Source organism: Rhinoderma darwinii, chromosome 1 (genome assembly GCF_050947455.1).
Source record: "Rhinoderma darwinii isolate aRhiDar2 chromosome 1, aRhiDar2.hap1, whole genome shotgun sequence".
Taxonomy (NCBI): Eukaryota; Metazoa; Chordata; class Amphibia; order Anura; family Rhinodermatidae; genus Rhinoderma; species Rhinoderma darwinii.
In genome coordinates, this window is record NC_134687.1 from 323,425,921 (window position 1) to 323,451,500 (window position 25,580).

Sequence of the window (25,580 nt, forward strand, 5' to 3'; positions counted from 1 at the left end):
GGAGTTAACCCCGAAGCAGTGCCTGGCAGATCCTTTACAATATATATGTAAAAATTTCAGAACTAGTTCATGTAGACATTTGACATTACTCAAAAACATTCATGTCACATTTCCGAAGATAACAACTTCCATCTTAATTAACCAGCATGTTGAGCCACGAGCCAATAACCAAGAAGCCAGACACACACCTATTCAGCCTGTGATAAGGAATCATTATTAGCCTTCTGTAGTGGCCAAGACTGATAAGACACTTTGGGTGGGAAGGAAAGTTTGCAATGGACACTCCTTTTTTTCAAAATGCAATCTTATTTTGAAACAACTAGGCAAAGCAACTGGTGGAACGAGACGAGAGCAGCCGTATCAATAGCAATGGGTGACATTGAAAAAGACCATCATTATTCCGAGCTTTCTGGAACCTCTGCCCCAGCAGCCGGGCACCATGAAGAGAAGCAAGAGAGTCCAGGTAAGTTATAATGTTGGTCTTCTCTTTGCAGAATGTACAGATGTAGCTGTCTTTACCTTGACTTTTAACGCTTTAAATACACAATGGCTAGATCCCTTATCTTGACTTTTTCAATGACTTTTCAATGGCTTTTGTTGTGTGATATCACGCTGCAGCAAGTTATCAGAATCAAGTTAAAGATGGCTACATCTGTATGTGGCTTGTTTGGTTCTATGGGTTTTATTACATTTTTTTATTACATTTTGCCATTCGGCAAAAAAAAATGTAAAATAGACTCCACGTTCTGGGTTTAAATATTCCCTGTGTTAACCTTTCTACGGAATACATTAGACATGCAGGGTTCTCTAACATACCATGCAAATAAATGGTATATTATTTATCATAACATTACATTTTTCCTGCTGTACCTCTAAAGTGATGTTAGCGTTTGATAGATTTAACAAGAGTTTTAATTTTGTTTAAACAGGATATAACATTTTCAACCACGCATGTTCAATGATCTTCCTCTTGTTATATATCAAATATAGCGCCATTCACAAATGCTATGTTATAGTCCACATATAACACCAAATAACCTACTTATATTGTACTGATCTTGAGTTACATCACGCCCTCTACTCAATACTCAAATTGTTCAAACTGCAGCAAATAGATCTTAGAAACTCTATCAATAGGGGGTGCTATAACAAAGGTAACCTAGTTCTTACAACATCCTGGATCTGCCACCAGTGTGACCAGATTTTCAATATTTTTTATTATTGGAATGCTGGTGGTTAAATTGGATAATACATTGAGATATTTAGGCTGCGTTCACACAGCTTTACTCATCAAACCGCATGGTCTTTAACAATCAATTTGAAAACTGTGCCGATTTGTGGTAAAAGTGCGCCGTAGCTGCAACATGTGAACCCATTCTCAACAGTATGAATTATGGAAATGATTATTTATGAGTAATAATGTATTTTACTGTGGGATAGTTGATTTAACTTTTCATTGAAATTATTTAATCAATAACAACTGAGAAAACTTTGAATCCAGTTCTATTCAGACTGTTTATTTTAGTAGCATAGGTATAACAATTTATGTGCTTGACTACAGTTTAGCTTATTAAAGATTTTTGTTATAATGGCTTCCTTTACGCATACACGCAGTACTAATCCATATATATCACTGGCAGTGCACTGCAACACAAGATCCATAAGAACATACGTGGGTTTGTTTGCTGCTAGGAAGATAAGTTACATGAACACCAGTTGGTGCTAGCTACAGGAATCGGCCCTGCAGATAAGATTTCATACAGTTTACATTTCTCAATATACGGTACATAAAAATTTCAGTGCACAGCAAAAGGTGTCCCAAGAGATAGAACGGGCGTTTAACTGAACACACTCACGTTTTTAACTCTAGAAATAGAACTACAGCAGCATAAAATATATATGTTCAAAAACACATTGATAAAATGTATAGTGAATTTGAATATTTTTTGGGTGCACATTGATAACAATAAAGCAGAAGCTAAAGTATTATAACATTCTTCTAGATGCATTAAAAAGGACATACGTTTCTTCCTCCTATTAAACGCATAATTGAATGCATTTTCTGGCTAGAAAATCTCTTTTTTATATACACTATTAGGCCTCATTTAAACGAGCGTAATATACGCGCGTGCGACGCGCGTGCTTTTCACGCGTGTCGTAGGCACCTATATTAGTCTATGGGGCAGTGTAGACGATGCGTGAATTTTGCGCAGCGCGAGTGCGTTGCGTAAAACTCACGACATGTTCTATAATCGTGTGTTTTTCGCGCATCACGCACCCATTGAAGTCAATGGGTGAGTGAAAACCACGCATGCCGCACGGAAGCACTTCCGTGCGAACTGTGTGATTCGCGCAAGAGCTGTCAAAAGGATGAATGTAAACAGAAAAGCACCACGTGCTTTTCTGTTTACAAACATCCAAACGGAGTGTCAAATTAGAGATGAGCGCACCGAACTTCACCGGGTTCGGCCGAACTCGTTTTGACCGAACCCGGCAAAAAATGTTCGGGTACGCGACGGCAGGAGACAGTCACTGTCCACGGTGCTGAAAGAGTTAAACTGGTTCAGCACCATGGACAGTGACTTCCGATCACAATATACATATACGTGTAAAAAAACCAAGAGGTTCTGACTTACCGATAACTCCCGGCTACTTCCTCCAGTCCGACCTCCCGGGATGACAATTCAGTCCAAGTGACAGCTGCAGCCAATCACAGGCCAAGCACAGCCTGCAGCCAATCACAGGCTGCAGCGGTCTCATGGACTGCCGCGTCATCCTGGGAGGTGGGGCCGGATGACAAGAGAGGGACGCGTCACCAAGGCAATGGCCGGGAGACCGGACTGGAGGAAGCAGGAAGTTCATGGTAAGTATGAACGTCTTTTTTTGAATCACAGGTTGGTGTATATTGTGATCGGAACTCACTGTCGAGGGTGCTGAAAGAGTTACTGCCGATCAGTTAGCTCTTTCAGCACCTTGGACAGTGACGGGCGTCGACTAGCCTCATCTCTATGATGGCGGCTGCGCGAAAATCACGCAGCCGCGCATCATACACGGATGACACACGGAGCTGTCAAATGCCTTTTGCGTGCGCAAAACGCAGCGTTTTTTGCGCGCGCAAAACGCACACGCTCGTGTAAATCAGGCCTAACAGTAATTTAAGTCAATAGAGGGGGGGGGGGACGACGACCCACATTCAGTACTTAGCCAGAGGATAGAATGGTTACAAAGACTGTCTCTCTGTGGAGGACCCAGCCTGTCCATGCATTACATGGTCAGCTTATTGATTTCAAAGTGCATCTTACCCCATTGCAATGTTGCATACTGCCTCTTTGACAGATACACCATTGTTACTAATAAGAAAATTATGTAAGGTATTAGTCATCGTTTTACTATTCTAAGTGTTTTTATGAATTTGTTTATTTCATTAAATATATACTGTATGTAAATATTTAATACACTGCTCCAATCACTTTGTACCTTTGCAATAATAAAGGGATAATATTTTTTAGATCTCCTTTTCATCAAAATTTTGTTTCCTTATTTTCAATTCCAGTAGAAAATTCAGCATAAAAATGTAAAATAACAACAAAATAAAAAAAAACTCATTCTTGCTGGTCTTCTTTCATTAATATTTAAATCGAAACGCCATAAAGGCAGCCATTTATGTGGACTGAACAAATACATTCTGGTCTAATTGCATGAGCTGGATGATTGGTGCACACTAACTGCAGACCCCAATGCCTGTATGTTATGCATTAAAACAAAACCAGGCAATGATTCAAAAGTAATGCTCAATATGAGCATAAAGTAATAAATACACAATGTTCTATTGAAACTGTGATCTGGAAATAAATATATTTTAATTTATAAATAAAAAGGATTCCACTCTAGATGGCTGCTTGTGCATTACCCGATCGATAGAACCCTGCATTGAGGACTAAAATTAAATTCAATGCTTAATGTTATCAGAGTGATGGGGGCCCACGTACCTGGAACACTGATAAGGAAAACGAATTGTGCTCCTAGTAGAAAAAAAACAATATTTCCCATTAAAGGTTTGGTCTTGAATATTGTATTTAAAATATTTTTTTTATATTACATAATTGTAGCAAGACCACAGCATGGAGATTTTTTATGTTATTTTACATTTTTTTTATTTTTATTTATGGACCTTTTCTTACAAGGGTTGAAAATTAGGAAGTTTACATGTTTTTGTAATTTTGAAACTTAGAAAAAGGTAAGAATTGCTTTACAAGCTCATACTGGTGGATTTTATATATATATATATATATATATATATATATATATATATATATATATATATATATATATATATATATATATATATATACACTAGTATACTGTGCATGTCTCTATACATATATATAGGTATATATATATATATATATATATATATATATATATATATATATATATATATATAGTCAGAATCTGTTCGTATTGGATGTTGCTGATGGCAATGAAAATGTAGATACAGTTCAAGTTAAAGTCCATGCTTGGCTTTATTGCAGTCCAAAAATAACCAGGTGCTTATCCAACATACAAAACTTGCAGCACATAAACAAAACAATCACCTTGCCCGTCTGAGAACTAAACAGCAGATTTCCTCACCTATTATAAACCACGAGCACAATATTCCTTGGACCAGGCCTTCCACACTATCCCTGTGTGGTTTCCCAGGCTCTGACCCTGTCTACCCTAACTGCAGAGTTTTTATGTAGAAAACGTAGTAACAGTACCAGGACTTCAGCGTAAATGAGAAGATGTTGGTTTAATCACCATAAAGTGAGCAACATTTAGGTTCACATCTGAACCTTTCTCAAGCTCTTTGATTAGTACTTTGGCTCTGGACTCCAACCTGTGGTTTGAGAAACTACAAAAATACAGACCACTGTACTATGCGTTGCTTCAAGACCTAATAAGCTAAGTTTTAACATCGTCTCTATCTCATAGGATTAACTCGGTAACGTCCTCTCAATTTTCTAAAAAGTGGATTTTCCAACATAAGAAGTGTTAACTTAAAGGGAATGTGTCGCTATTTTTTTTTTTAGTTAAACATTTAGTGTGTAGGTGATTAAACATTGTTCTCATTTTTTTAATTTTTTCACGAGTCAGGAAATATTATAAATTAGATTCTAATTTATAATATTTCCCAGCGCTGGTCACTAGATGGAGCAATTCCCAAAATTGCCGCATTGCATGTGGTAAAGCAACCACATTGCTTTATGCTGCAAAATTTGAGAAAACTCACTCGCTCTAGTGAGCTCTCAGAATCCCCCGTCCTTTATCCTGGCTAGTGCCGGGAGAAACGAGGGGATTGAACGGTCAAACCTCCTACACTGTGTGTCGCCATTTTTTGAGCTAACACACAGTGTAGTAGGTTAACATACAGTAGTAAACACACAGTAAAACATGTACATACACAGACCTAACTTACCTGCTCCTGCCACCGCTGCTCCCTCTGGTCCGTCCGCTCCGTCTGCTACCTCCGCTCCAAGTGCACAAGTCCAGAAGCCGCGACCGGAAGTAGTAATCTTACTGTCCGGCTGCGACTTCCGGTCCACAAGAAAATGGCGCTGGACGTCGCACAGTTCAATTTGCACTGTGTGGGAGCGGCGCATGCGCCGTTCCCACACAGACGGCGTACAGCATAGTGGATGGAACGGGCCCCGTTCGCATTCACTATGGGACTGTATGTGCCGTATTCCATGTCTGTATGTGTCGTTAATCGACACATACAGAGATGGAAAAAAAATGGCAGCCCCCATAAGGAAGAAAAAGTGAAAAAATAAAAAAAAGTAAAACACAAACACACAAATAAATAATTATTTTTTTAATAAAACACTAAAAGCAAATTGATCTAAACATTTTTTTTTTTCGTGACACTGGTCCTTTAAAGTGGTTACTATGTTTTTAGAGTTTTTTTTAATTTTACTTGTAAATGGCCTTTTTTACCTACAAAAAGTTAATACTGACTTTCGAATCCTCTGCCACTCCAGTGCTTCTGTCCACAGTGCCCCCCCAGATTTTGTTTACATTGTCTGTGATGTTTCATGGTCGACACATGACCGCTTCAGCTAATGACTGGCCGCAACTGTCATGTGCCGTACTTACTGAGATCACCTCTGCAGCCAGTGAGGGAGCAGTGGCCACAGCGGTGATCTCAGTGAGTATGGCACATGCTGGTATGGAACCTCACAGGATTAGACTTTCTTAGTAAATATATGTAAAATATAAAAGTAAAATGTTAATTTTTATAATGCCCCTTTAATCTGATGGAATTTTGGACTATTGGTCTAATTACTTAACTAAACTTCACAGTGACAGCACAATTAAACACTGCAGGGGCTGTCTTCCCTGTTTCACCTTTAACCCATCCATCTGCCGAATTCACAGGTTGGCAGTAGGAGCGCTCTACTAATTATGTACTTCTTTGCAAAGTACTGGTACTTTTTATACTTCTCCTTGCATTGTGAGTTTTGTTAGCCCTTAACTGGAGGGTAATTGACATTTTATTGACATTTCATACTTTTTTCTGCCTGTCTATTATTTCCTCATAGTTTTGACAACACAGCCTTATTTTTTTCCTTTTGTGTTATGATTCCCAATTATCTTTTTCTTGCTTATACAGTAGCTCAAAAAAAAAAAAATGGTCTAAAGTAGATATTGTTTCAAATATTAAGCATTAGCATTGCAATGAGCAGGCACCAAAAACGTATATGACAAGGGACTGCTCATAATATAAGCACAACCCTGGGGGCAAACATAGTTCTAACCAGCAGGTGTTAATTATTACATATCTTAAGTCGAACATTAATTTCTTTCAGTAAAACTTACTTAGAAAAAACACTTGTTTTAGAACCACTAGTACAGAAAAATGAGTAATACATCATTAGTGCATGGGCATCTTCTTTTAGAAGCGCTAGGATAGCTAAACTAGACCAGAAGTTCACAAAATATGTCATTGTGACCTGTGAAATAGGGGCACAGCGTGCTGCATCGGCATCCAATCATCTATATGGGACAACTGCAAACAATATCAGCTCACAAGCTGTCAAAGTGATACTAGGGATTGCAAAATCTAACATGTATACAAGGCCTTAAAAATGTTTCCAGTTTTTATTACTGGAAATCATGCAAAAATATAAATGTTTTGTTTATGCTTTTTTTCAGTAAATATAACACGACGTTTAAGAGATCGAGAAATGTTGAAAAGGAAGAAACAAGAGGCTCAAGAGAAAGACACATACCAGTGGGTTTTTGGGTAAATTTTCATGGGAAAATCTTGGTACATCGCAGGCCCTTATAGCTAAAATTAAAAAATTAGACCCCCCCAAAAAAATAAAAAAAATAACTGCTTTATTTAACCATAATAGTAAAGAGATCATTAAGGGAGTTGTCTTCATGACAGCCTCTTTTCATATTAAAACTGGCGTGGAAATTAGCTAATTGGCACAAATCCAGTTTTAGAAATCCTGCGGATTACAGGGCATCTGGTATGTAATATTAAAGAAGCACTCCGGCTCCCCCCCTATCATTAGGTACCTATCCCCCCAATATATATACTTAGCGAGTATTACCTTGTTTAGTTATTCCTTTCTATCTGAATGCTTCTCTTCAGTTGGGTCATGTGACCTTCCTCTAACCTGATAAAATCTACACTAGTTAATGTAGATAAGAGTCAGCCTCTTCACTTCCTGATTTATGGACTGTACCAAACAGGTTCTCCACCAAACAGGTTCTCCACCGAGGGGGATACATAAACAACTGTCCCTAACTACTGATGAGCAGACACATAACTATCCTACAGTTACAATGAAGAAGGTCGCAGCTCAGTCTCCCGACTTTTAACTGCGAGACATTTTGGTACAGTCCATAAATAAGGAAGTGAAGAGGCTGACTCTTATCTACATTAACTGCTGTAGATTTGATCAGGTCAGAGTGACTTAACTAAAGAGAACAATTCACATATAAATTGGGGGATAGGTATCTAATTTTATATGTGTATATATATATATATATATATATGTATATATATGTGTATATATATATGTATATATATATATATATATATATATATATATATAAAAAAATAAAAATAAAAGAGAGTGCTTACTTAAATACTGGCCATTCAAATCAACCGTTAACTTTGTAATACATGGCTGGGACTGCTAGAGCAAGAGCTGCTCTTTATTAGTGGCTTTCTGTTCTGGCTAATACAAAAAGGTCCCAGGTGCGGGACATGCCTCTATAATGTTTATATGCGCTTTTAAGGTGTATGGAACGGGGTTGTGTGGATGAAACAACCTCATCAAAAATGTGCTCTAAATGTATATTAAAATATGTCACATTCAGTCTACAAGCATGGCTCTTGGTGATGCCAGCTGCTTTTTCTAAATACATTTACACATACGCTATATGGATAAAAGTGTTGGGATATCTACACATTACACTTACAGGAGCTGGTCCCCCCTTTGCAGCTAAAACTGCTTCCACTCTTTTGGGAAAGTTTGTTTTTTACAAGATTTTGGAGTGTGTCTGCAGAAATTTTTGCCCATTCATCTAGAAGAGCATACGTGAGGTCAGACACTGATGTTGTATGAGAGGACCTGGCTCACAATCTACGTTCTAGTTCATCCCAAGGGTGTTCGGTGAGGTTGAGGTCAGGGCTCTGTGCGGGCCAGTGAAGTACTTTCACACCAAACTCAGCCAACCATGCCTTTATGGTCCTTGCTTTTTGCACTGAGGCACAGGCATGCTGGAAGATTAAAGGGCCTTCCCAAACTGTTCCAACAAAGTTGAAAGCATACAATTAACCAAAATGTCTTAGTCTGCTGAAGCATTAAGATTTCCCTTCATTGGAACTAAGGGGCCTAGGCCAACCCCTGAAAAACAAACCCATGGCATCAGCCCTCCTCCACCAAACTTTACAGTTGGCACAATGCATCGTCCATCAGACTTCCAGATAGAGAAATTGTATTCTTTGCGATTGAGTTAGCAGAGGGTTGGCAACTTTTATGCACTATGCCTCTGAGCACTCGGTGACCTGCTCTGTAGCTTTACGTGGTCTGAGTTTCTGTGGTTCCTAAGTGATTCCACTTTGCAATAATACCACTCACAGTTAATAGCGGAATATCTAGGAGGGAAGACATTTTACAAACTGACTTGTTACAAATGTGTCATCCTATTACAGGACCACACTGTAATTCAGTGAGCTCTTTAGAACGATTCATTCTTTCACAAATGTTGGTAAAGGTGACTGCATGGCTAGGTGCTGGGATTTTATACACCTGTGGAAATGGGACTGAATGAAACACCTGAATTCAATACTTTTCTCCATATAGTGTAGGAAAATATGTGTATGGGCTTTGTTTTGTGTACTGAAAATCAAGATTGAATTTTCGAAGTTGTACATTTAAATTAACCAGGTCAGATTGGGCTCTCATTATAGATATATATTTAAAGTTTCACTATCTTTAAATTTTTTTACTATATAAATTAATAACCCAGTTTACACTTACTTTAACACTATGTTTTCAAAGAGTTTTCAGCCTTGTACAGAGATTATTTCTACAGATGTACAGATTTTTTTTTAAAAACATGCATTTCTGTATATTTATAGAGGTTGTCCAAAACTTTCCCTCTAAGTCTTGGCAGCTCCTGAATGGGGCAGTTGGGGAGCAGGGCAATGGTGGGCGATATGATGACCAAAAGTAATACCCACAGTAAATGCTAATACTACATAAAAGAATAAGAAAACGTATGTTAAATTAGTTTTAATTACTTTTTTAAATACTATAATATTACAAGTCCAGCAGTAAAATAGACGGTTATAAACACCAATTATAGGCATCAATGAAAGAATCCCTCATTACACCACTGTCCTTATAGATAGTGCCACACAGACCCCCCAGTAGATAGCGCCACACAAACCCCCCAGTAGATAGCACCACACAAACCCCCCTGTAGACAGCGCCACACAGACCCCCCATTAGATAGCGCCACACAGCCTCATGTAGATACTACCCCATGTTGATACTGTATATACTGCCCCACAGACCTCCCCTTGTATATTATACACACAAAGAAAGCTCATATAGCAATGATAGTAAAGGGCTAGGTGCTATGTAAGTAAATACCTTGTATATACTGCCACACAGCCCCCTTGTATATACTGCCACACAGCCCCCTTGTATATACTGCCACACAGCCCCCTTGTATATACTGCCACACAGACCCCCATTGTATATATTGCCACACAGCCCCCCCTTGTATATACTGCTACACAGCCCCCCCTGTATATACTGCCACACAGCCCCCTTATATACTGCCACACAGCCCCCTTGTATATACTGCCACACAGCCCCCCCCTTGTAGATAGACACACACAGCCCCCCCTTGTAGATAGCCACACACAGCCCCCTTGTAGATAGCCACACACAACCCCCCTTGTAGATAACCACACATCAGCCCCCCCTTGTAGATAGCCACAGAGCCCCCCTTGTAGATAGCCACACAGCCCCCCTTGTAGATAGCCACACAGCCCCCCTTGTAGATAGCCACACATAGCCCCACTTGTAGATAGCCACACACAGCCCCCTTTGTAGATAGCCATACACATCCCCCCTTGTAGATAGCCACACACAGCCTCCCCTTGTAGATAGCCACACACATCCCCCCTTGTAGATAGCCACACAGCCCCCCTTGTAGATAGCCACACACAGCCCCCCTTGTAGATAGCCACACACAGCCCCCCCTTGTAGATAGCTACACACAGCCCTCCCTTGTAGATAGCTACACACAGCCCCCCTTGTAGATTAGCCACACACAGCCCCCCTTCTATATAGCGCTCCCCATTCCCTTGTAAGTAGCGCCACACAGCCTACCCCTTCCCTTGTACTTAGTGCAAACAGAGCGGAAGCCTACCGCTACAACTCTCCGCTCTGCCTGACACGACTCACCATCAGGAGGAGGAGGAGGTGGCCATGTGGCGAAGATCGGATCACTTTTGTCTGGGGTCGGTGGCGGCACAGGACTGGACCATTTCAGTCACCTCACCTCATGTCAGGTGACTGGATTGGTCCACTGACGGCACCGACCTCACTTGTCAGCGGACGGCCTGCATGCCATCTCTGATACTCTGGGCTATCTCCTCCCTCTCTCACCTTCCGGGAGTTCTCATTGGGTGGTAGCTCCGTAAAGGTGAGTGAGGGAGCAGATTGAGAAACTTCCGCCCGCCGCACTGACAGTGCATGGGCTTTAAAGTTCAGTGAGCTGGGACACCTGCCAATCAGCTGCTTTGAAGGGGCCACAGCGCTCGTCCGAGCGCTGCTTCCCCTTCCTTCCTGGCATTGTTCGTACTGTGAATCGCCGACACACTTGTAGCGGCGGTTCGCAGTACTACAGCCTTTTCCCATTGAAGTAAATTTGAGAAGGCTGTAATACTGTGAACCGCCGCTACAAGTGTGTCGGAGATTCACAGTACAAGCAGATAAGGAATGAAGGGGAAGCATGAGCTCTGCGGCCCCTTCAAAATAGCTGATTGGCTGGGGTCCCGGGAGTCAGACCCAGACCGATCAGATATTGATGACCTATCCTGAGGATAGCCCATCAATTTTTAGGGACTGGACAACCCCTTTAAAGAGGCTCTGTCACCAGATCTATCTAATCTGATCGGCGCTGTAATGTAGATAACAACAGTGGTTTTTATTTTGAAAAGCGATAATTTCTTAGCAAGTTATGAACAATTTTAGATTTATGCTAATTAGTTCCTTAATGCCCAACTGGGCATTTTTTAACTTTTGACCAAGTGGGCGTTGTAAAGAGAAGTGTATGACGCTGACCGTTCAGTGTCATACACTTCTCTCCATTCATGTCCATCTATATTCACAGCACAGCGTAATCGCGCGAAATCACGCTGTGCCGTCACATACACCCACACCTCCAGCCAGGATGCGATGTCTATTCACACTCCCGACACTTCGGTCAAGTTTCTGTGGAACTTACTCACACAGCACAGATCACACTGTGCTGTGAGTAAGTCCCACAGAAACTTTACCGAAGTGTCGGGATTGTGAATAGACATCGCATACTGGCTGGAGGCAATGTCTATTCACTCTCAAGACACTTCAGTAAAGTTAATGTGGGTGTATGTGACAGCACAGCGTGATCTCGCAAGATCACGCTGTTCTGTCAATACACATGGACATGAATGGAGAGAAGTGTATGACGCTGATTGGTCAGCATAAAGCTAAAATTGTTCATAACTTGCTCAAAAATTATCGTTTTTCAAAATAAAAACCTCTGTTGCTATCTACATTACAGCACCGATCAGATTATATGGGAGATAGGGCACTTATAATCTGGTGACAGAACCTCTTTAAGTAACAGTTTATATTAGTCATGTGATTAGTAAATTTTTAGTACTAATTATATTTCTGTGCATTATTCAGTTCTAAAAGTTAATATCCTTAAAAAACTCAGGCATCACATTTTCCCCCATGCTTACTTAGTAATTCATTATTTTTAAATTATAGTTGATTTTCTAAGAATTGAAAAAGCAGTATTCATTCTGTCATTCATTACGTTTTAGTTTGTTGAGATTTTCTTGAAAATATTATTAAAATGAAAAGATATATTTTAGAAAACATTTTCCAACTGTTAGCGAGCAGACTAGCAGCAAACGTCAAAGAAAAACCAAAGGAACTGGGCGTGGGAGACGGATGCAAGTCAAAGAACCTGAGCCAGAAACAGAACATGAACCGGTCCATGAACTCCCGCATGATCCAAGACAAGAAGAGCAACAACATGAAACAGTGGCAGAAAAGAAATGTGAGTTTCTGTCAGATTTATTACAAGAGCATGTTGAGCAAGAACAAGAACCCCATCATGAGGATTCAGTGCCAACTGTAACTGAAGGAGAGACTGCTAATATGACACTTCTAATACATGAAGATGCTGATGGACATGTACCACAAGAAACTACCTTTTTGCTAACAGGTAACATCTCTGGCTGTCCGTGTGTCAGTAATGTAAATGTACTCCAGCTATGAGCTGGCGTATAATTCTGCTATAATATACGCAAGCCTCTGGTGTAAGTTATAGTCAATTTGTTGGGCCACAAAAAGGCCTCACCCCTTCATTACAGCTTTGCCCACTTTTTGATAAAGTTGCTTAAAGAGGCTCTGTCACCAGATTTTCCAACCCCTATCTCCTATTGCAGCAGATCGGCGCTGCAATGTAGATAAGAGTAACGTGTTTTTTTTTCCAAAAACGAGCATTTTTGGCCAAGTTATGACCATTTTTATATTTATGCAAATGAGGCTTTCTTACGTACAACTGGGCGTGTTTAAAGTTATGTACAAGTGGGCGTGTATTGTGTTCGTTACATCTGGGCGTTTTTACTCCTTTTACTAGCTGGGCGTTGTGAATAGAAGTGTATGATGCTGACGAATCAGCATCATCCACTTCTCTTCACAACGCCCAGCTTCTGGCAGTGCACAGACACACAGTGTGTTCTCGAGAGATCACGCTGTGACGTCACTTCCTGCCCCAGGTCTTGCATCGTATCGGACGAGCGAGGACACATCGGCACCAGGCGACAGAGGCTACAGTTGATTCTGCAGCAGCATCGGCGTTTGCAGGTAAGTCGATGTAGCCTCTGTCGCCTGGTGCCGGCCACATGGGGATTCCCCTTCAGGAGTTGCCCCTGATGTCAATATCCAGATATGCCCGGCCCAGAACGGATGCAAAACTAATGCAAACCGGCCGGGGAAAAACGGACGATTTTATCGCCCGACACTCGGGCTCGACCCTGTCGTGTGAATAAGGCCTAAGATTTCATGCATTTTTTTTTTTTTCAAAATACATTTGTCACAATGTTACATGATTCTGGTCATGGCTGTAAAAAGCATGTTAGTACAACTGCTATAGCTTGTCTGCTTTTAGGAAATATCTAACTCTCTTTTCAAGGTGTATATTACTTGCTTTTTATGCGATGTTAAGGCTGGTTTACATGGACAGGTTTCTGCCCATAACAAGCGCCGATTGATGATATCACAAGTCGATGCTTAACTCTATAAGGACGAACGAAGATTAATACCAACGTTTGATCCCCATCAGTTTGCATCATTGTTTACACAGGGAGATGTCCTGCCGAAAATGATAATTTTATAGGCTGCATAAATGATATGATCAGCCGACGAGCGAGCTGTTTACATTGGTCAATAATTGGGAACGAGTGGGCCTTTACTTTCTTCAAATCTTTAGCCTAAAAAATGATTTTTGGTTTTAGTTCTGGTTGTCTTGGGAAGATATTTTAATATAGACAAAAGTGACAAGTATAAAGTTTGCACATCTTGAATTTTAATTTTTAGTAGCAGTTGTGTGTCAAATTTTTGACTTGGGTCAGATCTTTTGCCACAAACATGAATTGTTATGCATTTTTTAGGAAAAATTACATTTTGATGCAAAATTGCATGAAGGTGCCGGTGTGTGCAAAGTGCTGAGTGGCATTTTAATGATGCATTAGGTGTCTACTTTCAGAAAATATATGAACATAGGGGTTTAATGTTAAAGAAGTAAAAGTTGTCCTGGCTACCAGATGTGCAAATTGTCCAGAAACTCCTGACAGTGAAATGGTTAATGATGCTTTAACCCCTTAATGACCGCCTATAAGCCTTTTCACGGCGGTCATTAGTGGACTTTATTCTGATGCAATAGCCTTTTCACGGCGCTGCATCAGAATAAAGTAAACAGAGCAGGGAGCCGTTAAATCTCCCTGCTCTCGGCTACCAGAGGTCGCTGAGGGCTGGGGACACCCCTGATCGAACTTGTGAGATCGATATTAGTATCGATCTCACCCGTTTAACCCCTCAGATGCGGTGCTCAATAGATGGCTCCGCATCTGAGTTGTTTTGGAGATAGGGAGGGAGCTCCCTCTCATCCCACTGACACCCGGCGAGTTTTAAATGGACAGGCAGTAATACACTGCAATACAAAAGTACTGCAGTGTATTACAATAGCGATTGGAGGATCGCATATTAAAGTCCCCTAGTGGGATTTGTAAAAAAGTAAAAAAAAGTTGAACAAAGTTAATAAAAAAAAATGTGAAAAAAAAATAAATGAAAAACCCACTTTTTACCCTTACAAAATGCTTTACTATTAAAAAGAAAAAAACAATAAAGAAAAAAAAGTTACACATATTTGGTATCGCTGCCTCCGGAATGACCCTGACTATAAAGCGGTTACATTATTTAACCCGCACGGTGAACGCCTTAAAAAATAAAATAAAAAACAATGTAAAAATTGCTGTTTTCTGTTAATCCTGTTAAAAATGTGATAAAAAGTGATCAAAAAGTCGCATCTACTCTAAAATAGTACCAATAAAACTACAAGTCCCCCCCCCCCCCCAAAAAAAAAGCCCTCATATAACTGCATCGGCGGAACAATAAAAAAAGTTATGGCTCTTCAAATATGGAGACACAAAAACAAATAATTTTAAAAAAAAAGTGTTTTTACTGTGCAAGTAGTAAAACAAACAAAATCGATACAAATTTGGTATCTTTGCAATCGTAACAACCCGCTGAATAAATTTCTTGTGTTATTTATACCACACGGTAAACGACGTCGATTTAGGACGCAAAAAAAGAGTGGCGAAATTTCAGGTTTTCTTCTACACCCCTCAAAAAAGTTAATAAAAGTTAATGAATAAATTATATGTAGCCCAAAATGGTGCTACTAAAAAGTACAACTTGTGCTGGAAAAAACAAGGCCTTATACAGCTATGTCGACGCAAAAATAAAAAAGTTATAGCTCTTCGAATGTGACGATGGAAAAACGTAAAAAATAGCTTGGTCATTAGGGCCCAGAATGCAAGCTGGGGGAAGGGGTTAATGTACTCTTTTTTTTTTATAAATATTTTATTATTTGCATTTGATAACATAGAAGAGATAATAAGCTTTTTATCTCATATACATATCTTTTATCTCCATAAATCTCAACACACATTTAATCCTTTTAATCGTGTCTTCACTTTTTGTGTTAACCATTTCCCTCCCTCCCCCTTTCGCAACCTTGCTTTTGTCTTATATCCACTCGGTTTGGTTATACATGCGTGTTCATAAAGTAAATCTGTAGACATACTGCAAACATTGATAGTTTCTCTCATGCTTCAAAAATTAAGGTTAATTTACTGCTTATGAAAGTGGCATAAAGAAAATAACATTGTGAGCCCCATTGGGGAGCGGGACTGTTGTGAGTGGTGTCAATATATGTACAGTGCTGCAGAATATGTCGGTGCTATATAAACAACAGGAAATAAATAAATAGAATATAAATATATGGTCTTCATAAATTTTAGGAATGTTGTAATGATGAATTGTAAGGCTTCGTTCACATCTGCATCGGGGTTCCGTTCATGGGTTCCGTCAGACCTTTCCGTCAGGGGAACCCATGAATAGAAACCAATCAAAAACAATAGCTTTATGTAAAGGATCTGCCAGGCACAGCTTCGGGGTTAACTCCCTTAATTAATCAGTCAGCACCTGAATCTACATCCCTGAGACTGACTCCAGCTTCCACCACTCAGGCTGGCAGGCTTAGGAGTGGGAGAGCCTATCGCAGCCTGGCCAGACTCAGCTAGCTCCCGCCCTCTGTCTATTTATACCTGCATTTCCTGTTCCTCCTGGCTTGTTATTATGTAGTGACCGGGGGGTAGGGAAACGGACAAGTGAGCCCTAATCTACCCGCCACTCTGTCCCTGCCTACTTGCAACGACCCGCCCTAGGCGACGGGGTACAACTGGGCGGCGGTCCCTGCACTCAGTAAGTGCACGACAAACACGACAAACATACAAGGGAATACAAGCAAGGGAAAGGGGCAGTTGCCCACGGCAACACCGTGAGCAACCAGAGTGGTGAACGAGCCGAGTCAAGCCAGGAATGTGCGAGGTACCAAACGAAGAGCAGAAGAGTAGTCAGTAAGCCAGGGTCAGTATGGAGCAGGAACAAAATAGAAGGAGCTGTAGCTGGGCCAGGAAACCACACGAAAAAGAATAACAAGCAAGGAGGAACAGGAAATGCAGGTATAAATAGACAGAGGGCGGGAGCTAGCTGAGTCTGGCCAGGCTGCGATAGGCTCTCCCACTCCTAAGCCTGCCAGCCTGAGTGGTGGAAGCTGGAGTCAGTCTCAGGGATGTAGATTCAGGTGCTGACTGATTAATTAAGGGAGTTAACCCCGAAGCTGTGCCTGGCAGATCCTTTACACTTTAGCTCTAGAATTACCACAGTTAGCTCTAGAATTACCACAGTTAGCTCTAGAATTACCACAGTTAGCCCTAGAATTACCACAGTTAGCTAAAATACTATATCTATTTAGAAATTTACCTATTCTGCTATCGGTTTCTTATCTTAAAAGACTCCAAGGTATAATTAATAAATATATATGGAAAAACTCCCGCCCTAGAGTAGCTGCGGAGGTATTATACCAGCCAATTATTAAAGGGGGTTTGGGTCTCCCAAACTTGGCTCATTATTATTATGCAGCAATTTTGGATCAAGCCAGAATGTGGAAGACTAAAGTTCCTATGAAACTGGATTTCTATGGAAAAGGAATTACTTGATGGATCTTCTGTAGAAGCGCGCATGTGGCTATTGTCCACTGGTGCTAAAATATCGAAATCTTCTTTTTTAACGATTGATGCAGGGCTCCAGGTCTGGAAAAAATTTACTGTTATTCACCCTATAATCCCGGTGAGATTTTCTGATCTTCCTCTTCGACTGCTTCCGCTTCTGATACCTGATATTGATATCCAAAATTGGCTGTTGTCCGGCATTGAGTGTATTTCTGAAATTATGGAGCGAACTCATCTAATGGCATTTAATGATATATGTCTGAAGTACAACATACCCCGTAGGGACTTCTATAAATTCTTTAGAATACGTCATTTGTTGAGTACATTGCCTCCTCTGATTGATTCCCCTAAAACGCCTTTTGAATTGTCATTCACTAATCTGGATAAAACATGCAAAGGGATATCAAAAATTTATAAGGTATTGTGTGAGGGTTTGCTTCGGGAGGAATTTCCTTGTCTGGGGCATCGGGAGAGAGATCTGGGAATCCCTATAAGTACGCAGGATTGGGAAGCCACTTTCAATCTAGCTTGCTCTCTCTCTAAGTGCGCTACACATTTGGAAGCGTCTAGGAGAATAATGTATAGGTGGTATTACACTCCTAGTCATTTGTCGCGAATATATCCAACATCATCAGATAGGTGCTGGAGGTGCCTCACTTCTAAGGGTACCATCCTCCACATTTTCTGGGAGTGTACAGTATTGTTCAGCTTTTGGCAGCAAGTAGAACATTTCTTACGATCTCTTTTAGGGGTTGACATTCAGCTCGCCCCTGCTCTAGCCCTACTGCATGTGGGATTGGTGGATTTCTCTCCGGGTGTCAGAAACATACTTTTTCATGTATTGCTGTCTGCAAAAATATTGATTGCAAAATACTGGAAATCTACAAAAGTGCCTAGTATGAGTGAAGTGATTTTATATGTTAACAATAATTGTGTTATGGAACGCGCTTTAGCCTCTATTCAAGGGTCCTACGCTCGTACTTCCTTATGGGATCAATGGACTGACTCTACTTACTCCGACATACTCTTATGATTACCTTAGTCGAATATGTGGTCAATTTGTTGTGTCTGGATCCGGAGTTTTGTTTGTTTGTATGTTTCTTTTTTGGTTTTTTTTCTGTAAAAAATGTGATCCTTATCCCAATGCTTTGTTTGCAATATTTCATTGCTGTATGTAATGATTAGATGTATACTGGATCAATAAAAATCTGTTTATTTAAAAACAATAGCTTTCCATTTGCATTAACATTGATTTCAATGGTAAAGGTTCCATTGCTAATGGTTTCCGTTTGTCTCCGTTCCGTAAGGTTTCAGGTTTTTTTGCCAAAATCAACTACGCTATTTATTCCGCCCAAAAAACTAAAACCTTACGGAATGGAGACGTTACCAATGGTAATGCAAATGGAAAGCTATGGTTTCCGTTCATGGGTTCCCCTGACGGAAAGGTCTGACTGAACCCATGAACGGAACCCCGACGCAGATGTGAACGAAGCCTTACTTAAATGAGAGTCTACTAGATCTATATGAGATATCACAAGATTTATCATACATTTTTTAAGTATTATTATCCACACTTATTACTACCTGCGTTTTTTTTAAATTTCCAGATAAAGAAGAGGTGGCAGTATCTGATCCTGCACCAGTTACAGAGGAAACTGAAATTATTGCCTTTCCACTCGAACAAGAACAAGAGGAACATCAGTACTACACACCACTGCTTTAACTTTAACGTTATGCACTTTCCCATATTATGTAAAAGTTATATTTTTTAGTATAGAATATTTCTTAATGTGACACTGAATACAGGAAAGATAAACTCTATAATCTATAGCACAACTAGTGTCAACTTAACATCTCTTCCAGTGACTGACATTTAATACATAGATTTCTGTTTTTGTTAAACATTCATAATGCTGTTATCATTCATTGTTTCTTCTTTCTGTGTAAAATGTGTATTTTTAATTCTTAGCATTTATGAAATTAGATACATAACTAGTTACAAAAATAAATAAAGTAATGAGATTACTTATACTTAAAGCAATCTATTCATTTTATTCTTATGTCCTTTTCAATTTTACATTTATTCCAAATGTGTAACAGACAATTTTATGTGTCCTTGATCTTACAATTTATTTTCTCTAATAAGCCAGCAACACAAACATGGAATGTTTTCCTAATATACCACTTGGGTTCTGTATGAAGTCTCCTTTGTAGGTCAATTGGCCCCCTGTTGGAGGGGAACGGCAGCTGAGTATGTATAATGAAACAGGAAAATGGGGCTGTATATTAAAGAAACACTCCAATTACGCTTCGGTATTTTTTGTAACTGTAGATACACTTCATTTTAGTACTGCTCTTAAATTCTGTACTTTGTCATTACTACAATGGTTGCTGAATTTTCTGATGCAATGTGCAAATTTTAAATCATCCCATTGAATAAAAGCAGATTATTTGCAAAATCCTGAAGCAAAACCTTATTCTCAATAAGAAAGAGGCCATGTTGCACCTACAGACATGTAAATGAACACCATTCATTCATTCATTCATTCATTTATTAATTCATGTGGATGTTACTTTGACATGTACCACCTACCTACATTTTGTTGCAGACCAATTACATGGTTTCACAGCAACAGTATACCCTAACGGCCTTATTCAGCAGGATAATGCGCTCTGCCACATTGCAAAAATTGTTCAGGAATGGTTTGAGGAACATAGCAAAGAGTTCAAGGTGTTTACGTTGCCTACAAATTCCCAAGATCTCAATCCGATCGAACATCTGTGGGATGTGCTGGAAAAACAAGCCTGATCAATGAATTACAGGATCTGCTGATAACATCTTGATGCAAGATACATTTCACAGGACACCTTCAGAGGTCTTGAGGAGTTCATGCTTGGATGGGTCAGAGCTGAATTAGCGGCATGAAGGGGATCTACACAATATTAGGCTGGTGGTTTTAACCCCTTAGTGTCTAAGCATGTTTTGGCCTTCAGGACCAGCCCCATTTTTGCCAATCTGACATGTGTCACTTTATGTGGTAATAACTCCAGAATGCTTTTACCTATCCAAGCGATTCTGGGATTGTTTTCTCGTGACATGTTGTACTTTATGATACTGAAAAAATTTTGTCATTAAATTCAATATTTATTTGTAAGAAACGCCAAGATTTAGAGAAAATTAGCAAAAATTAGCATTTTTCTAAATTTTAATGTATTTACTTGTAAAACAGATAGTAATACCACACAAAATACATACTAGTTTATATTTCCCATATGTCTACTTTATGTTTGCGTCGTTTTTTGAACATTCTTTTATTTTTCTAGGACGTTACAAGGCTTAGAACTTTAGCAGCAATTTCTCATATTTTCAAGAAAATTTCAAAAGGCTATTTTTTCAGGGACCAGTTCAGTTCTGAAATGGCTTTGAGGGCCTTATATATTAGAAAGTCACCATAAATCACCCCATTTTGAAAACTGCACCCATCAAAGTATTCAAAACAGCATTCACAAAGTATTTTAGCCCTTTAGGCGTTTCACAGGAATTAAAGCAAAGTAGAGGTGAAATTTACAAATTTCATTTTTTTTCTTCAAAAATTCATTTGTAATAAATTTTTTCTGTACCACAGAAGGTTTTACCCAAGAAATGCAACTCAAGATTTATTGCCCAGATTCTGCAGTTTTTAGAAATACCCCACATGTGGCCCTAGCGCGGTCATGGACTGAAACACAGGCCTCCGAAGCAAAGGAGCACCTAGTGGATTTTGGGCCTCTATTTTATTAGAATATATTTTAGGTACCATGTCAGGTGTGAGGAGGCCTTGTGCTGCCAAAACAGTGGAAACACCCCAAAAGTGACCCCATTTTGGAAACTATACCCCTCAAGGAATTTATCTATGGGTATAGTTAGCATTTTAAATTTTTACAAGGAATAAAGTAGAAAAAACACCCCAACATATGTAAAGCAATGTCTTCCGATTATAGCAATACCCCATATGTGGTAATAAATTGCTGTTTGGACCCACAGCAGGCCTCAGAAGAGAAGGAGCACCATTTGGATTTTGGATTTCTGATTTTGCTGGAATAGTTTTCAGTGCCGTGTCGCGTTTGCAATGCACTGGAGGGAAGAAAACCGTGGAAACCCCCCAATAGTGACCCCATTTTGGAAACTATACCCCTCAAGGAATTTATCTATGGGTATAGTTAGCATTTTGAACCCACAGTTTTTTTGCTAAATTTATTTGAATTAGTATGTGAAGATGAAAATCTACTTTTTTTCTGAAAAAAGGTAGCCATTTTTAATTTTTACAAGGAATAAAGGAGAAAAAGCGCCCCAACATTTGTAAAACAATTTCTCCTGATTACGTAAATACCCCATATGTGGTAATAAACTACTGTTTGGACCCACACCGGGGCTTAGAAGGGAAGGAGCGCTATTTGGCTTTTGGAGCTCAAATTTAGCTGGAATGTTTTTGGGTGTCATGTCGAATTTGCCCCTGAGAGACCGAAACAGTGGAAGCCCCCCAAAAGTAACCCCATTTGGGAAACTACACCACTTAAGGAATCTATCTAGGGGTATAGTGAGCATTTAGGCCCCACACGTCTTTTGCAGAATTTCTTAGAATTAGGCCGTGAAAATTAATATCAACATTATTTCCACTAAAATGTTGAATTTTTTCAATTTCACAAAGGATAAACGAGAAAATGCACCCCAACGTTTGTAAAGCAATTTCTCCCGAGTACGGCAATACCCCACATGTGGTCATAAATGTTTTTTCATTAGAAAGTAATTAACCCTTTACGAACTGATTCATGTTTTGCTTTTTCGTTTTTTCCTCCCCGCTTTCCAAGAGCCACTACTTTTTTATTTTTCTGTCAATAGAGCGGTGTGGGGGCTTATTTTTTGCGGGACGAGTTGTCGTTTTTATTGGTACCATTTTTTGGTACGATGCCATATCGGTGGACATAAACGGCTGTTTGGGCACGCTGTAGGGCTCAGAAGGGAGGGACGCCATTTGGCTTTTGGAGCGCATATTTTGCTTGGTAGTTAACTCTCGCGTTTTGCTGGTATTTCAGTTTATAATGTTGGGGCACATGTAGGCTGGGCAGAGTACATCAGGGGCATAATAAGAGGGTATAATAATGGGGTAAATAAATAATAATCCACAGATATGTGGCCGGTGTCGCACTGATAAATGGTGCCCGATCTTATCCACTTTTGGAACACTCTGCACATTTTGCATCGCCATAATCTGGGAGCCAGAACTTTTTTTATTTTTTCACCACCGGAGCCGTGTGAGGGCTTATTTGTTGCGGGAAAATCTGTAACTTTTTATTCAATTTTTCGGCAAGCCAGGTGACCAAAAACCATCAATTCTGACAATGATTTTTATTTATTTTTGACGGCGTTTACCCTGGGCTATAAATGACTATTATACTTTATTCTGCGGGTCGGTACGATTACGGCGATACCATTTGTATATACGTTTTTTTATGTTTTGCAGCGTTTGCGCAATAAAATAACTTATTTAGAAAATAATGTATTTTCTGTGTCACCATATTCTGAGAGCCATAACTTTTTTATTTTTCAGTCAAAAAAGCTGTGTAAGGGCTTGTTTTTTGCGGGACGGGTTGTAGTTTGTATCGGTACAATTTTGGCGTACATGCGACTTTTTGATCACTTTTTATTACATATTTTGTGAGAGGTGGTGACCAAAAAATAGTGATTCTGGCATTGTTTTTCGTTTATTTTTTTTGCGGCGTTCACTGTGCGGGAAAAATAATATTATAGTTTTATAGTTGGGGTCGTTACGAACGCGGTGATACCAAATATGTGTACTTTTTTTTTACGTGTTCATTTTTTTTCCTATAATGAAAGACTTATTATAGGAAAAAAAGCAGTTCTTGATTATATCACTTCTAACTTTTATTTTTACACTTTTTTTAAAACATTTTTATTCTTTTTTTTACTTTTTTCACTTGTCCCACTAGGGGACACTTAGACTTGCAGCTCTGATCGCTGCTGGAATACATTACATTACACACGTAGTGTAATGCATTTCAACTGTCATTGTGACGTGACAGTCACACTGACAGGAAGCCTACGACGACCACCCTCGGGGTGGTCCTCATAGGCTTCTGTACATGGCAACCCGGAAGCCATTGTCTGGCGTCCGGTTGCCATGGGTACCATCGCCAGCCCCCGTGATTTCACATGGGGGCTGCCGATCGGCGCTAAAGACCTTAATTGTGGCGTTCAAAATCGAGCGCCGCAATTAAGGGGTTAACTGCCGATATCAGCGGCGACAGGCCGCTGATCGGCAACGGGGAGAGCAGGGCTGACACCCTGCACAGTTAACCGCCGCTGCGGTGTAGCGCCGCGCGGCGGTTAACTGTCAAATCACTGACGTAACTGTACGTCAAGGTGCGCGAACTTACTGCTGACCATGACGTACAGTTACGTCATGGTGCGTTAAGGGGTTAATGTTGTGGCTGTGCGGTTTAAATTCTCTTTTGCATTCTGGTTAGGGTAGACTTGACACCAGGCCCAGTACAGAGTTCTAATATATGAAACCCAAACGTCCAAGAATGCTGCAGTGCAGAAGTGCAGACCTTGAATAACTTATATACTTTTTATTTATCATAACAATCCAGAACATCTGATTATTTGACACTTATCAGGTCTTATTGATTTCTAGATTAAAGAAAATTTACTGTATTTACTTTTAAAACTAGAACTATGTATAACAGGCAGTTAATTGTAAGCAGCATCACTCCGTTGTCCACCCTCCACCCTAGTCTTCATGTGGCTGATGTTTCAGGGCCTTTCTTATCAACCCTGAGTTGTCTGGTGTACTAAAAATATATTCTCGTTGGAGGATTAAATTACATTGGGTCTTCTATTTTTTTAGTATGCCTTATGTATTGTTTCTCAGGAAATTTTACATAGGATCTAATAAGTCTAACATAATTTTTGGAAAAAATATAAAAAAAGAGTATTGTGGTGATAGCTACCGTACACTTGAAGTTTTTGTGTTTGTGATGAGATAACCCTTTTTAACCCCTTAAGGACACAGCCTAATGGACCAGGCAATTTTTTTTCAAATCTGACGTGTCACTTTATGTGTTAATAACTTTGGAATGCTTTTATTTTTTCAAGAGATTCTGATATTGTTTTCTCGTAACACATTGTACTTTAAGTTAGTGGTAAAATTTGGCTAATACATTCTGTGTTTATTTGTGGAAAAACCCCCCAAATTTTGAGAAAATTTGCCAAAGTTAGCATTTTTATAAATTTAAATGTATCTGCTTGTAAAACAGATAGTAATACCACACAAAATGGTTACTAATTAATAGTTCCCATATGTCTACTTTATGTTACCATTGGTTTTTGAACATCCTTTTATTTTTCTAGGATGTTCCAAGGTTTTTAACTTTAGCAGCAATTTCTCACATTTTCTTTTTTTGAAATTCTTTATTTAAAATTTTAAATAGGAAAACATACAAAATGTACAACTTATGCCAAGGAGAAACAGACCCACATTGCAGACATAGTACAAGCATCAAACTAAGGTCAAGTATTACCGAACACTATTATTATCGCTCAAAGTGTTAAATTGAGATGGCAATATGAATGTGTCAGCATACAGAATGTTATAAACATGGAAGGGATAGGGTAACAGGGGTAGGGTTATCACGGGAGGGGGGTGGGAGAAGAAAATAGGGATTGCAGGATGCCAAGCACAATGGATCATGAGCTATGTAACAATTAGCTACACAAAGAGGAAGCAATAATGCTGGGATAATACAGCTTCATACATGGCAATGTATTATGGCCATATAATAAACATCATCTACATGTAGAACACAAGTTGTATAATGTAGGTTAATTCGCGACTAGGCAATCGCGGTCCGAGCACTCTACCATTAT

The 25,580-nt window shown here is 39.5% G+C and overlaps 1 protein-coding gene across 1 annotated transcript; it reads left to right on the top strand.

Annotated features, from left to right (window-relative positions):
- Positions 1–306: 306 nt before the first annotated feature.
- On the top strand, positions 307–19,637 carry HEMGN (hemogen). The gene is made up of 4 exons (XM_075851521.1): positions 307–463; positions 7,195–7,273; positions 12,686–13,020; positions 19,261–19,637. The coding sequence occupies exons 1-4, from the start codon at positions 370–372 to the stop codon at positions 19,374–19,376; spliced, it is 624 nt and encodes a 207-aa protein (XP_075707636.1). The 5' UTR covers positions 307–369; the 3' UTR covers positions 19,377–19,637.
- Positions 19,638–25,580: the final 5,943 nt, after the last annotated feature.

Bases quoted from the DNA above. Each gene is read 5' to 3' on its own strand.
- HEMGN (XM_075851521.1), top strand. From the start codon at position 370: ATGGGTGACATTGAAAAAGACCATCATTATTCCGAGCTTTCTGGAACC. The intron at 464-7,194 runs GTAAGTTATAAT...GCTTTTTTTCAG, and splicing joins AGAGAAGCAAGAGAGTCCAG to TAAATATAACACGACGTTTA. The intron at 13,021-19,260 runs GTAACATCTCTG...TTAAATTTCCAG, and splicing joins AACTACCTTTTTGCTAACAG to ATAAAGAAGAGGTGGCAGTA.